The sequence below is a fragment of the Oncorhynchus tshawytscha genome, unplaced genomic scaffold (assembly GCF_018296145.1).
Source record: "Oncorhynchus tshawytscha isolate Ot180627B unplaced genomic scaffold, Otsh_v2.0 Un_contig_5665_pilon_pilon, whole genome shotgun sequence".
Classification (NCBI taxonomy): Eukaryota; Metazoa; Chordata; class Actinopteri; order Salmoniformes; family Salmonidae; genus Oncorhynchus; species Oncorhynchus tshawytscha.
Genome location: NW_024609774.1, coordinates 101,365 through 111,802, shown reverse-complemented (window position 1 = coordinate 111,802; position 10,438 = coordinate 101,365). Strand labels below are relative to the sequence as shown.

Sequence of the window (10,438 nt, the reverse complement as noted above, 5' to 3'; positions counted from 1 at the left end):
AGGAACTCTGTCAGTGACCATCGGCTTCTTGGTCACCTCCCTGACCAAGGCCCCTTTTTTATTTTACCTTTATTTAACCAGGCAAGTCAGTTAAGAACAAATTCTTATTTTCAATGACGGCCTAGGAACAGTGGGTTAACTGCCTGTTCAGGGGCAGAACGACAGATTTGTACCTTGTCAGCTCGGGGGTTTGAACTTGCAACCTTCCGGTTACTAGTCCAACGCTGTAACCACTAGGCTACCCTGCTGCCCCTTCTCCCCGATAGGTAGTCTTGGTGGTTACAAACTTCTTTCATTTAAGGCCACTGTTTTTGAGACCTTCAATGCTGCAGAAATGTTTTGGTACCCTTCCCCAGATCTATGCCTCCACACAATTCTGTCTCGGAGCTCTACGGACAATTCCTTTGACCACATGGCTTGGTTTTTGCTCTGACATGCACACTGTCAACTGTAGGACCTTTATATAGACAGGTGTGTACCTATCCAAATTATGGCCAATCAATTGAATTTACCACAGGTGGACTCCAATCAAGTTGTAGAAACATTAAGGACGATCAATGGAAACAGGATTCACTAGAGTTTAATTTTAAGTCTCATAGCAAAGGGTCTTAATACTTATTTTCATAAAAGGTATGTTTAAAAAAAACATTTATCAAAAATGTCTAAACCTGTGTGTAGATTGAAGGAAATTAATATAATCCATTTTAGAACAAGGCTGTAACGTAACAAAATGTGGAAAAAGTCAAGGGGTCTGAATACATTCCAAATGCGCTGTAGGAGGCCATATAACAATTCAAATGCAGTCTGATATTCCATCCAGGCTTTTGATGGTTAGAATATATTCATATGTTCTACTAACAAAGAAGCAAGACCAGACCCCTATTCACAAAGTCACAACTTTATTGCACCTGTATAGCTAATTACATGATCCATTTTGGTAAGAGTCACTTTTCATTATGAAAGGTCTCTCCTTGGTCTGAAAAGGCGGTGCAAAGTATAGAACCATCAATGCAAATATGACGTGGATCAGTCACACCAGTATAATGTCCTCGTGTCAGTTTCCTTGAGAATCGAACATGTCCTAAAGCTCATTTCACAGTCAACATGAAACACATTCAATGGAACTGGTGATGACACCGCTCTCGTACTGTATGACACTACAGTAACAAGGTGTCATCGTATGAAACACGCACATATGAACATCCATCTGCAAGAAATTATTTTAAGTTTCACAACCCCCCACCAATCCAAATACAGATTTCATCTGTATTTTTTTATAACACATTAAAGATTTGTGAAAAGTGTCTTTAAATTATTTAACATTATCAATTAACTATACTGTTTAAGCTGACATCTCCAGAATGAAAGTCAATGGGTGGCTAGAACTACACTAGCCTCGTACGAATCATCCTGATCTCACAAGCGTGCATTCTGTTTCCGTGTAGCCGATCAGATCCGGATGGTTTGTAAAAGGCTAAGTCTACGCAGGGATGATGGGGAAAGCTTGGGAAACACCAGGCGGACTGTACAATCTTCTACACTGGCCAAGCGCTTTTGTTTAATGACTAGCATTTATAATCTATTTATCAAAATCAGTGCCCAGATAAAGTGGAAGATCCCATGTTTTCACGCCCCCCCAAATATACTGGTAGAAAACAGGATAAAAATGGTGGTGGTGTGTAATAAAATGTGGACTTGGCTAGAAGGTTGGTTGAACATGAGGGTTGTAAGGTTGGGGGATGGCTGGGTACATCAGGTTCCAGATGACCAGTTAGTTGGACTGTCTGTGGGTGATTTGCATAGAGAGAGTACAGATTGGGACAATGATCATGTACTAATAGTATATACATCAACTTCAAACTAACAATGCCTGGGGCAACGTACGTAATCTAGCCTGGCCCCAGATGTCTGTGCTGTATTTCCAACATTTACAATGGCCATAGGTGTTGGCCAAACCACACAAACAGATCTGGGACCAGCCTACATGCAACTCTTTATCTGGGATAGAACACACAAAGAAAGAACTGTTGGTTCATATTGAGGCCCAAAATTCATTCAGAAAACACATGATGCACAACAAAGCTGAAGTCCACTGGAGATGGAGCATTACTAAATGATGGTCACCAACACAACCTTTAGTTAGAGACCAGGGACCTGGTGATGGAGCATTACTAAATGATGGTCACCAACACAACCTTTAGTTAGAGACCAGGGACCTGGTGATGGAGCATTACTAAATGATGGTCACCAACACAACCTTTAGTTAGAGACCAGGGACCTGGTGATGGAGCATTACTAAATGATGGTCACCAACACAACCTTTAGTTAGAGACCAGGGACCTGGTGATGGAGCATTACTAAATGATGGTCACCAACACAACCTTTAGTTAGAGACCAGGGACCTGGTGATGGAGCACTAAATGATGGTCACCAACACAACCTTTAGTTAGAGACCAGGGACCTGGTGATGGAGCATTACTAAATGATGGTCACCAACACAACCTTTAGTTAGAGACCAGGGACCTGGTGATGGAGCATTACTAAATGATGGTCACCAACACAACCTTTAGTTAGAGACCAGGGACCTGGTGATGGAGCATTACTAAATGATGGTCACCAACACAACCTTTAGTTAGAGACCAGGGACCTGGTGATGGAGCATTACTAAATGATGGTCACCAACACAACCTTTAGTTAGAGACCAGGGACCTGGTGATGGAGCATTACTAAATGATGGTCACCAACACAACCTTTAGTTAGAGACCAGGGACCTGGTGATGGAGCATTACTAAATGATGGTCACCAACACAACCTTTAGTTAGAGACCAGGGACCTGGTGATGGAGCATTACTAAATGATGGTCACCAACACAACCTTTAGTTAGAGACCAGGGACCTGGTGATGGAGCATTACTAAATGATGGTCACCAACACAACCTTTAGTTAGAGACCAGGGACCTGGTGATGGAGCATTACTAAATGATGGTCACCAACACAACCTTTAGTTAGAGACCAGGGACCTGGTGATGGAGCATTACTAAATGATGGTCACCAACACAACCTTTAGTTAGAGACCAGGGACCTGGTGATGGAGCATTACTAAATGATGGTCACCAACACAACCTTTAGTTAGAGACCAGGGACCTGGTGATGGAGCATTACTAAATGATGGTCACCAACACAACCTTTAGTTAGAGACCAGGGACCTGGTGATGGAGCATTACTAAATGATGGTCACCAACACAACCTTTAGTTAGAGACCAGGGACCTGGTGATGGAGCATTACTAAATGATGGTCACCAACACAACCTTTAGTTAGAGACCAGGGACCTGGTGATGGAGCATTACTAAATGATGGTCACCAACACAACCTTTAGTTAGAGACCAGGGACCTGGTGATGGAGCATTACTAAACGATGGTCACCAACACAACCTTTAGTTAGAGACCAGGGAGCTGGTGATGGAGCATTACTAAACGATGGTCACCAACACAACCTTTAGTTAGAGACCAGGGACCAAGGACTTGACATTTTGGGAATGACACGCAGAAGAGATGAGCAATTAGCTCCACTCATGACCTACTGTAGATGTCTAGGGTTGAAAAAAAGTTTCCAATTCAACCCACCCACCCCAGAATCACACTCATACCCTCTTTTGCAAAACAGAATGGGACTATTTACCAGAAAGGAGAGCAAATGGATTAGAAAGCAGATGAAACAATGATATGCCTAATCCATTAAAAAGTGGATTATGTGGTATTACAAACAGGCAAAGCCTTGACGTTATCGTTACAGTCCCCAACTTGACCTGGGGGTAGAGACATCCGCCTATGAACTTTGCAATTAGCTGATGTCGGGGCAATTCATATTCCAGCATCACTTGGTGTTAATCGACCATGACATTTTCTATTCTGACACATCTACCAAATTACATCTTCAGAACCGTCAAATTCACTCAGGAAAGGAAACACAAAAAAAAATCTGTTAGGGACGCAGAACTGAATATTCTGATATAGGAAACTTCAAATACCACCATCACGCATACAATAATCAATCAGATTAAACTAAAGATGGAGGCCTTTAGTCTGCGTGGGACAGGCATGTGACTGTTTCCCCCTCCAAATTCATGCTTGTAAAATAACAGTAGAATCAGAATATGTAAATGTGTCAGCAGCAGCCACAGTGGGTCAGTTTTATCAGGTCATGTAGAACATACCAAGAAGGCATTGTGGCAAAGAAATCACACAGAATAAGAAACCATAAAACCATAAAAGTATCAATCATTCCCAAACTAAAAGAGAGGATGGGAATAAAGCATATCAGTTATGATGGCTTCACCATCTGTAGTCCTGTTCATGTTTGGGATCTTTTAAAGGTGACTTGGTGATTGTGCTGATGGTGATCAGCGTGAGATGGTCACCACATGTCTTCACATACAGAATAGGCCATATGAGTCAGGAGAACAGTATGTCCTGCAGATCGCCCAGTCAGCACAGCGGTTGTAACCAGTGGTGTAGTAGAGGGTAAACGCACGGTAATGTCATTTACGCATGTTTTTGTATTTTGCCCGAGCGTTTACCCTCCATTTGCGGGAAAATGCATTGAACATATAGGGAGTGTTGCTTTACTCAGCAAGAGCGGCGATCAACGTTTACCAACCAACCAATTTTTTTTTAACACTAAATCTGGTTGCAACATTTTAGAATGTTCAGAGAAATAGATTGTGTAGAACACAATGATTTTCTATAGGAAGTCATTTCAGCTCTATTCATTACATTAATATAATTCAAAGTTCTGCACGTTTCGCCCACCTGAACACAACCCAAGTGTCTCCCTCATAGGTTTCAATACATTTAGCTGATGGGTAAGGGTTATCTAGCATACATGATACAACATCTCTCACCTCAGCCTTTCACACAGATAAATGCTATATGGTGTATGCCACATCCTTTGATACCGGCTAGAAAAACGCCAGAACCGTCTCCTAGAGTAGCCCAACCATGTAAAATGTACAAATATGAGAATTTCTGACATGACTTGTTCTGAATTCCTAACATAACATAGTGTCATGTTATTACCACAGATGGAAGCTCATCACAGTACGGTAAATCCATCATATTCATGAGCAGCTTGAGCACCATTGACTGAACAATATTTTCATATCCATCTGAGACAACGGTGTAGAAGCAATGGTCAACTCATTGTTGCTGAACCCTGGCTGACGGTGGTAACATCACAGCCCATGTTGGTCAGCTCACCAGACTCGGTCATCAAAGGAAGACTTGCGGTAAGTTCTATAGTGAAGAGACCAGCACAGATCAAAGATGTGTTGTTCTGTCAACTGGCCATGGTCTCTCGTATTGCAATCAGGGTATGAACCGCCAAGCAATTAAAAAAAGTTTCATATTGTTACAGTGGTGTCACGTGTCGTCACTCCAGTTCAGTTGTACTGTATGTGGCCAAACATCCATTCTGGTTGGCTCTCAGTGACTGTATCCAAACATCCATTCTGGTTGGCTCTCAGTGACTGTATCCAAACATCCATTCTGGTTGGCTCTCAGTGACTGTATCCAAACATCCATTCTGGTTGGCTCTCAGTGACTGTATCCAAACATCCATTCTGGTTGGCTCTCAGTGACTGTATCCAAACATCCATTCTGGTTGGCTCTCAGTGACTGTATCCAAACATCCATTCTGGTTGGCTCTCAGTGACTGTATCCAAACATCCATTCTGGTTGGCTCTCAGTGACTGTATCCAAACATCCATTCTGATTGGCTCTCAGTGACTGTATCCAAACATCCATTCTGGTTGGCTCTCAGTGACTGTATCCAAACATCCATTCTGGTCGGCTCTCAGTGACTGTATCCAAACATCCATTCTGGTCGGCTCTCAGTGACGGTATCCAAAGCCGGTCTTCTTGGCGCCGGGTGTGACCGACCACATGCTCCGCCGGTCCTGGATCTTCTGGAAGATATTGCCGCTCCTCCTCTTCTCTCGCTTGTACTTTTTCATTTTCTTCACCTGCTCATACACACATAAGAAATGTTCAGACCAGAGGTAACAGAGGTAAATCGTGCCGGAACCAGTTAGCGGTGCAGGCAAGGTTCTAGGAATAGTTCAGCCAGAAGGAGCCCTTCACACATGCTTTAGATGCAGAGCTAACTGGTGCATTCAGTTTCCACTAGGACTCTAGTGGAAGGCCAGGAGATTCAGGATGTTACTAAATATCCGGGATAAAAATTTAAACAGAATCCTAGGTAAGTCAAAAACAAGATACTTTAGTTGTATCTCTTTAACATAATGTCTTCTGTTGAAACAATCACTATGTGAAAACAGCTTTCCACAGGCTTGTGTGTCTGTGGGTGCCCTCTCACCTTTCCACTGTCAAAGTCCTCATCCCACTCGTCAATCACCATGTCGGTTCTGGCATCGCGGGTGTCGTCAATGGCATCCCTACTGATGGCAGATGCCTCTCCCTCCCAGCTGAGGACTGGACACACCCACCCCCCTCAGTCATTACAGCGCTACGCACAACAGCGGTATGAGCCGCTACTGCCATTAGTCTCCCAGAGAGACTTAGCTAGCTACATAAATAACTTTGCTACACCTTATTACAATTTCTTGACTCCACTGGAGGTAAAGTGCAACCTTGAGAATGTCTTATGTTCTAGATCTCACCTTGGGTTCCATAGGCTTTGTCCAAAGAGTTCTTCAGGAGCTCCTCAACCACTCCACCACTCCTCTTTCCATCCCAGACCATGGGGGCTGGGTGGGGGACATCCCCAGGACCACCCTCTACTGCTTCTGCAGCGGGGGCCTTGGAGCGCTTGTAGCCATCCTTAACCTGGCTGTCCCACACGATCACTCCAGCTATGGTGGAGGGGGGAGGAGTAGAGTGAGGTGAAACATTCACAACTAGGGACAACTAAAACCAGAAATAAAGTAGCTAGTAAAGACAATGGACCTGTAGTTTTATATAATATAATCTTTGAGAACTAACAAGCACCAAAATAAAAAGTGACAGTGAGGAAGAAATTAAAATTCCCAAAACAATTAATTTAGCAGCATTGTGTATTATGTTTGAGCAAAAGAACAGCAGTAACCATGATAAAATGCATGGAATCACAGGAAACTTCTTTAAAACGAAAACAATTTCTCAGCTCTATGGAAAAATATGTAGAATTGCAGGAAACCGCGGAATGTTTTTTTCCAGCTACAAAGCCAGGAGGGCGGGGCCGACCGCGCTCATTGACACGCCACCTGCCCCTTTTTTAATCCAGAAAACCTTAACATTTGCAGATGCAACAACAAAAATTGAGCCCTGGGAACTGTAATAGAATGTATACATCATTTACATAATGCAAAACAAGGATAGAGCCTAATCAAGAGATATTGCCCACAGGAGTTCAAGTCCTGAAATCATATTCGAGAAGGAGTTTAGAAAAGTTTTGCCAAATAGGTTATGGTAAAAATGGGTAAGACTGGACTGTTGGCTTCAGTCAGTGCAGCAGTGTGTGGTGTGTGGGTCTACCGGTGCTCTCCACGGTGCCCTTCTTGGGAAGGGCCTCCGCTGCTTCAGTGTCGCTCCTCTGGTCGCTGGAGCAACAACGTCTGCTTTCCTCCCACTGTTTCACCTCTTCTTTTAGCCTGCGCTTCTTTAACTTCTTTGGGGCAATAGAATCCCCAGCGCCGTTTTCAACAACCGTGTCCTTCGTCCCAGAACTGCTGCACAAAAAAAATATAGATTTCTATTTTTAAGGTGTCAATGTGCAAAGAAACTAAACATTTGGTTGTATTTTCTCCTATATCTCCCATGTTAGTCAGGGTAGGTTTGACCCAGTGATACATGCTATATGTTGCTTCCAATACATTTAGCTAATACACAGTACCAGTCAAAAGTTTGGACACCTACTCACGGATTCTCTTTATTTCTACATTTTAAAATAGTGAATACATTTAAACTATTAAATAACAAATGGAATTATGTAGTAACCCCTCCCCCCAAAAAGGGTTAAATATTTTTTGGGCGGGGATTTGGCATTCTTCAAACTAGCCACCCGTTACCTTGATGACAGCTTTGCATACTCTTGGCATTCTCTCAACCAGCTTTATGAGGTAGTCCCCTGGAATGTATTTCTATTAACAGGTGTGCCTCGTTAAAAGTTACATTTGTGAAATATCTTTCCTCGATGTGTTTGAGCCAATCAGTTTTGTTGTGACATGGTAGGGGTGGCATACAGAAGATAGCCCTATTTGGTAAAAGACCAAGTCCATATTATGGCAAGAACAGCTCAAATAAGCAAAGAGAAACAGTCCATCATTACTTTAAGACATGAAGGTCAGTCAATCAGGAACATGTCAAGAACGTTTAGAGGTTTTTAAAGTGCAGTCTCAATAACCACTATGATGAAACTGTCTCTCATGAGGACCGCCACAGGAATGGAAGACCCAGACTTACCTCTGCTGCAGAGGATAAGTTCATTAGAGTTACCAGCCTCAGAAATTACAGCCCAAATAAATGCTAGAGTTCAAGTAACAGACACATCTCAACATCTGTTCAGAGGAGACCGTGAATCAGGTCTTCATGGTCGAATTGCTGCAAAGAAACCACTACCAAAGGACACCAATAATAAGAAGAGACTTGCTTAGGCCAAGAAACACAGCAATGGATGGCTAATTTGAAGAACCACAAATATATTTAGATTTGTTTAAAAAAAACATTGGGTTACTACATGATTCCATATGTGTTATTTCATAGTTTTGATGTCTTCACTATTATTCTACAATGTAAAGAAAAACCCTTGAATGAGTAGGTGTGTCCAAACCTTTGACTGGTACTGTATGTTTTATTTACTTTATGATGCGTTGGACCTTTTAACGGACATGTTTACTGCTGTAGGTCTAAAGCTACATGACCAGACAGACAAGTAATAGTATTCTGTAATGCATCTACGTTTTCTAGCTAGAATATCACAATAACATTTCAGTGACCTTTCTGAAACAGAACGTGTTAATGTTGCTTCCTCCGGTCCCTCCTCCAATCTCCTTTTCTTCCTCCTCCTCCTCCTCTTCATCATCATCACAGTGTCCATACTCTGCTCTCCTTGATTCGCATCACACTGGAGAACCACTGGAACCAACTGGAGCTTACTCTTAGGCTGGGGATGGGGCAGCTTTGGTTGTTCCAGGGCTCTTTGGTCAGGGGGGCTGAGTCTCCATGATCCTCCCTGACACCAGTCCTCCTCTTGTGCCGGCGGTGAAGCCTCCAGATGAGACTGAACCCTTTCCCTGTGGTTCACGGCTGCATCTCCATCCTCTTCCTCCCTCTTCCTCTTCTTTCTCCTTTTCCTCCTCTTCCTCTCACTGGCTGGTTCGATCAGTTCGGGCTCAGCGGGGATGTCTGGGATGACGTAGGCCAGTGCTGCCTCTCGCTCTCCGCCTTCCATCTCAGAGTGACGCCGTTTCTTATTGTTCTTCTTTAAGGAGGTGGCGGAACTGCTTGGGCCAGGCTCTGACAGACTGGGGGTCTTGGTAGGTTTAGGGCTCTTTGGAAGGTGGGTCTGAAGCCCATTGGTTTTTGGAGAGAGGGTGGAGTTTGATTTCTGGGGACTCTGATGCTTAGATGGGATGCCTGAGTGGACATGGTGGGCTGCAGGTGGAGATTGCAGTTTGGGTGAATGGAATGGACCAACCCTGAGAGGGGAACGAGAAGAAAATGTTCAAGAACAAAATAGGAGAAATTCAAACCATCCAGAAAAATACTGAACACAACGTATAGTCTTATGTGTTGCTTCAAAAGTTCACCAATGGGACAGTAAACCAGTGAGAACTGGGTGATGTTCAGTAGCGCATACCGTAACAAACTGCTTTGAAAGGGAAACAGAATGCAGTGTTTCTAAATTGGACAAATTCAGATTGAACCCGAGTAAAACAGGGTGGTACTAACAGTTCTCCTGTTTTGTGCCTAACTGGACACAATGCTGTGAACGGTCTGTTGAGGGGGGGGGGCGTGGTGCGGTTCGTACCTGTGACTGTGAGTGGGTGAGGTGAAGGTGAGGTTAAGTTGAGCAGGATGCGTGCGGTCACTGGACGGATGGCGTGGCAGGTGGGGGTGTTGAGCCTCAGTGCTGCTCGGACTCCGGCTGCGACTGGCCTGCAGTTATCGACAAAAATAAAAACTTGGTGGTCTAAAAGAAAATTGCCATGAACGTGACAAAAAAGGAGGGATGATCAAATAAGGAGGAAGGAATCATTGTAAAGACGGATGGAAGAACAAATGAACAAGGGAGAGAGAAAAACAGGAGAGGATGGTATGGCAGAGAAGAGTTAGAAATGGTTACAAGAAAATAATTGGAACTGAAACAAAAAGACAAAACATTGTAAAAAGAGGCGACTACTAATACAGGGCTGTCTAACCCTTCCTGGAGAGATACTGTCCT

At 43.4% G+C, this 10,438-nt stretch overlaps 1 protein-coding gene across 1 annotated transcript in view; it reads right to left on the bottom strand.

Moving 5' to 3' along the window:
• Nucleotides 1-882: 882 nt before the first annotated feature.
• Nucleotides 883-10,438, bottom strand: part of usp36 (ubiquitin specific peptidase 36) — a 34,083-nt gene continuing 24,527 nt past the window's right edge. Inside the window, 6 exon segments of the mRNA XM_042317873.1 lie at nt 883-6,020; nt 6,374-6,489; nt 6,678-6,869; nt 7,531-7,724; nt 8,991-9,692; nt 10,025-10,152. Coding sequence (XP_042173807.1) covers nt 5,889-6,020; nt 6,374-6,489; nt 6,678-6,869; nt 7,531-7,724; nt 8,991-9,692; nt 10,025-10,152 — 1,464 coding nt within the window. The 3' untranslated portion in view covers nt 883-5,888.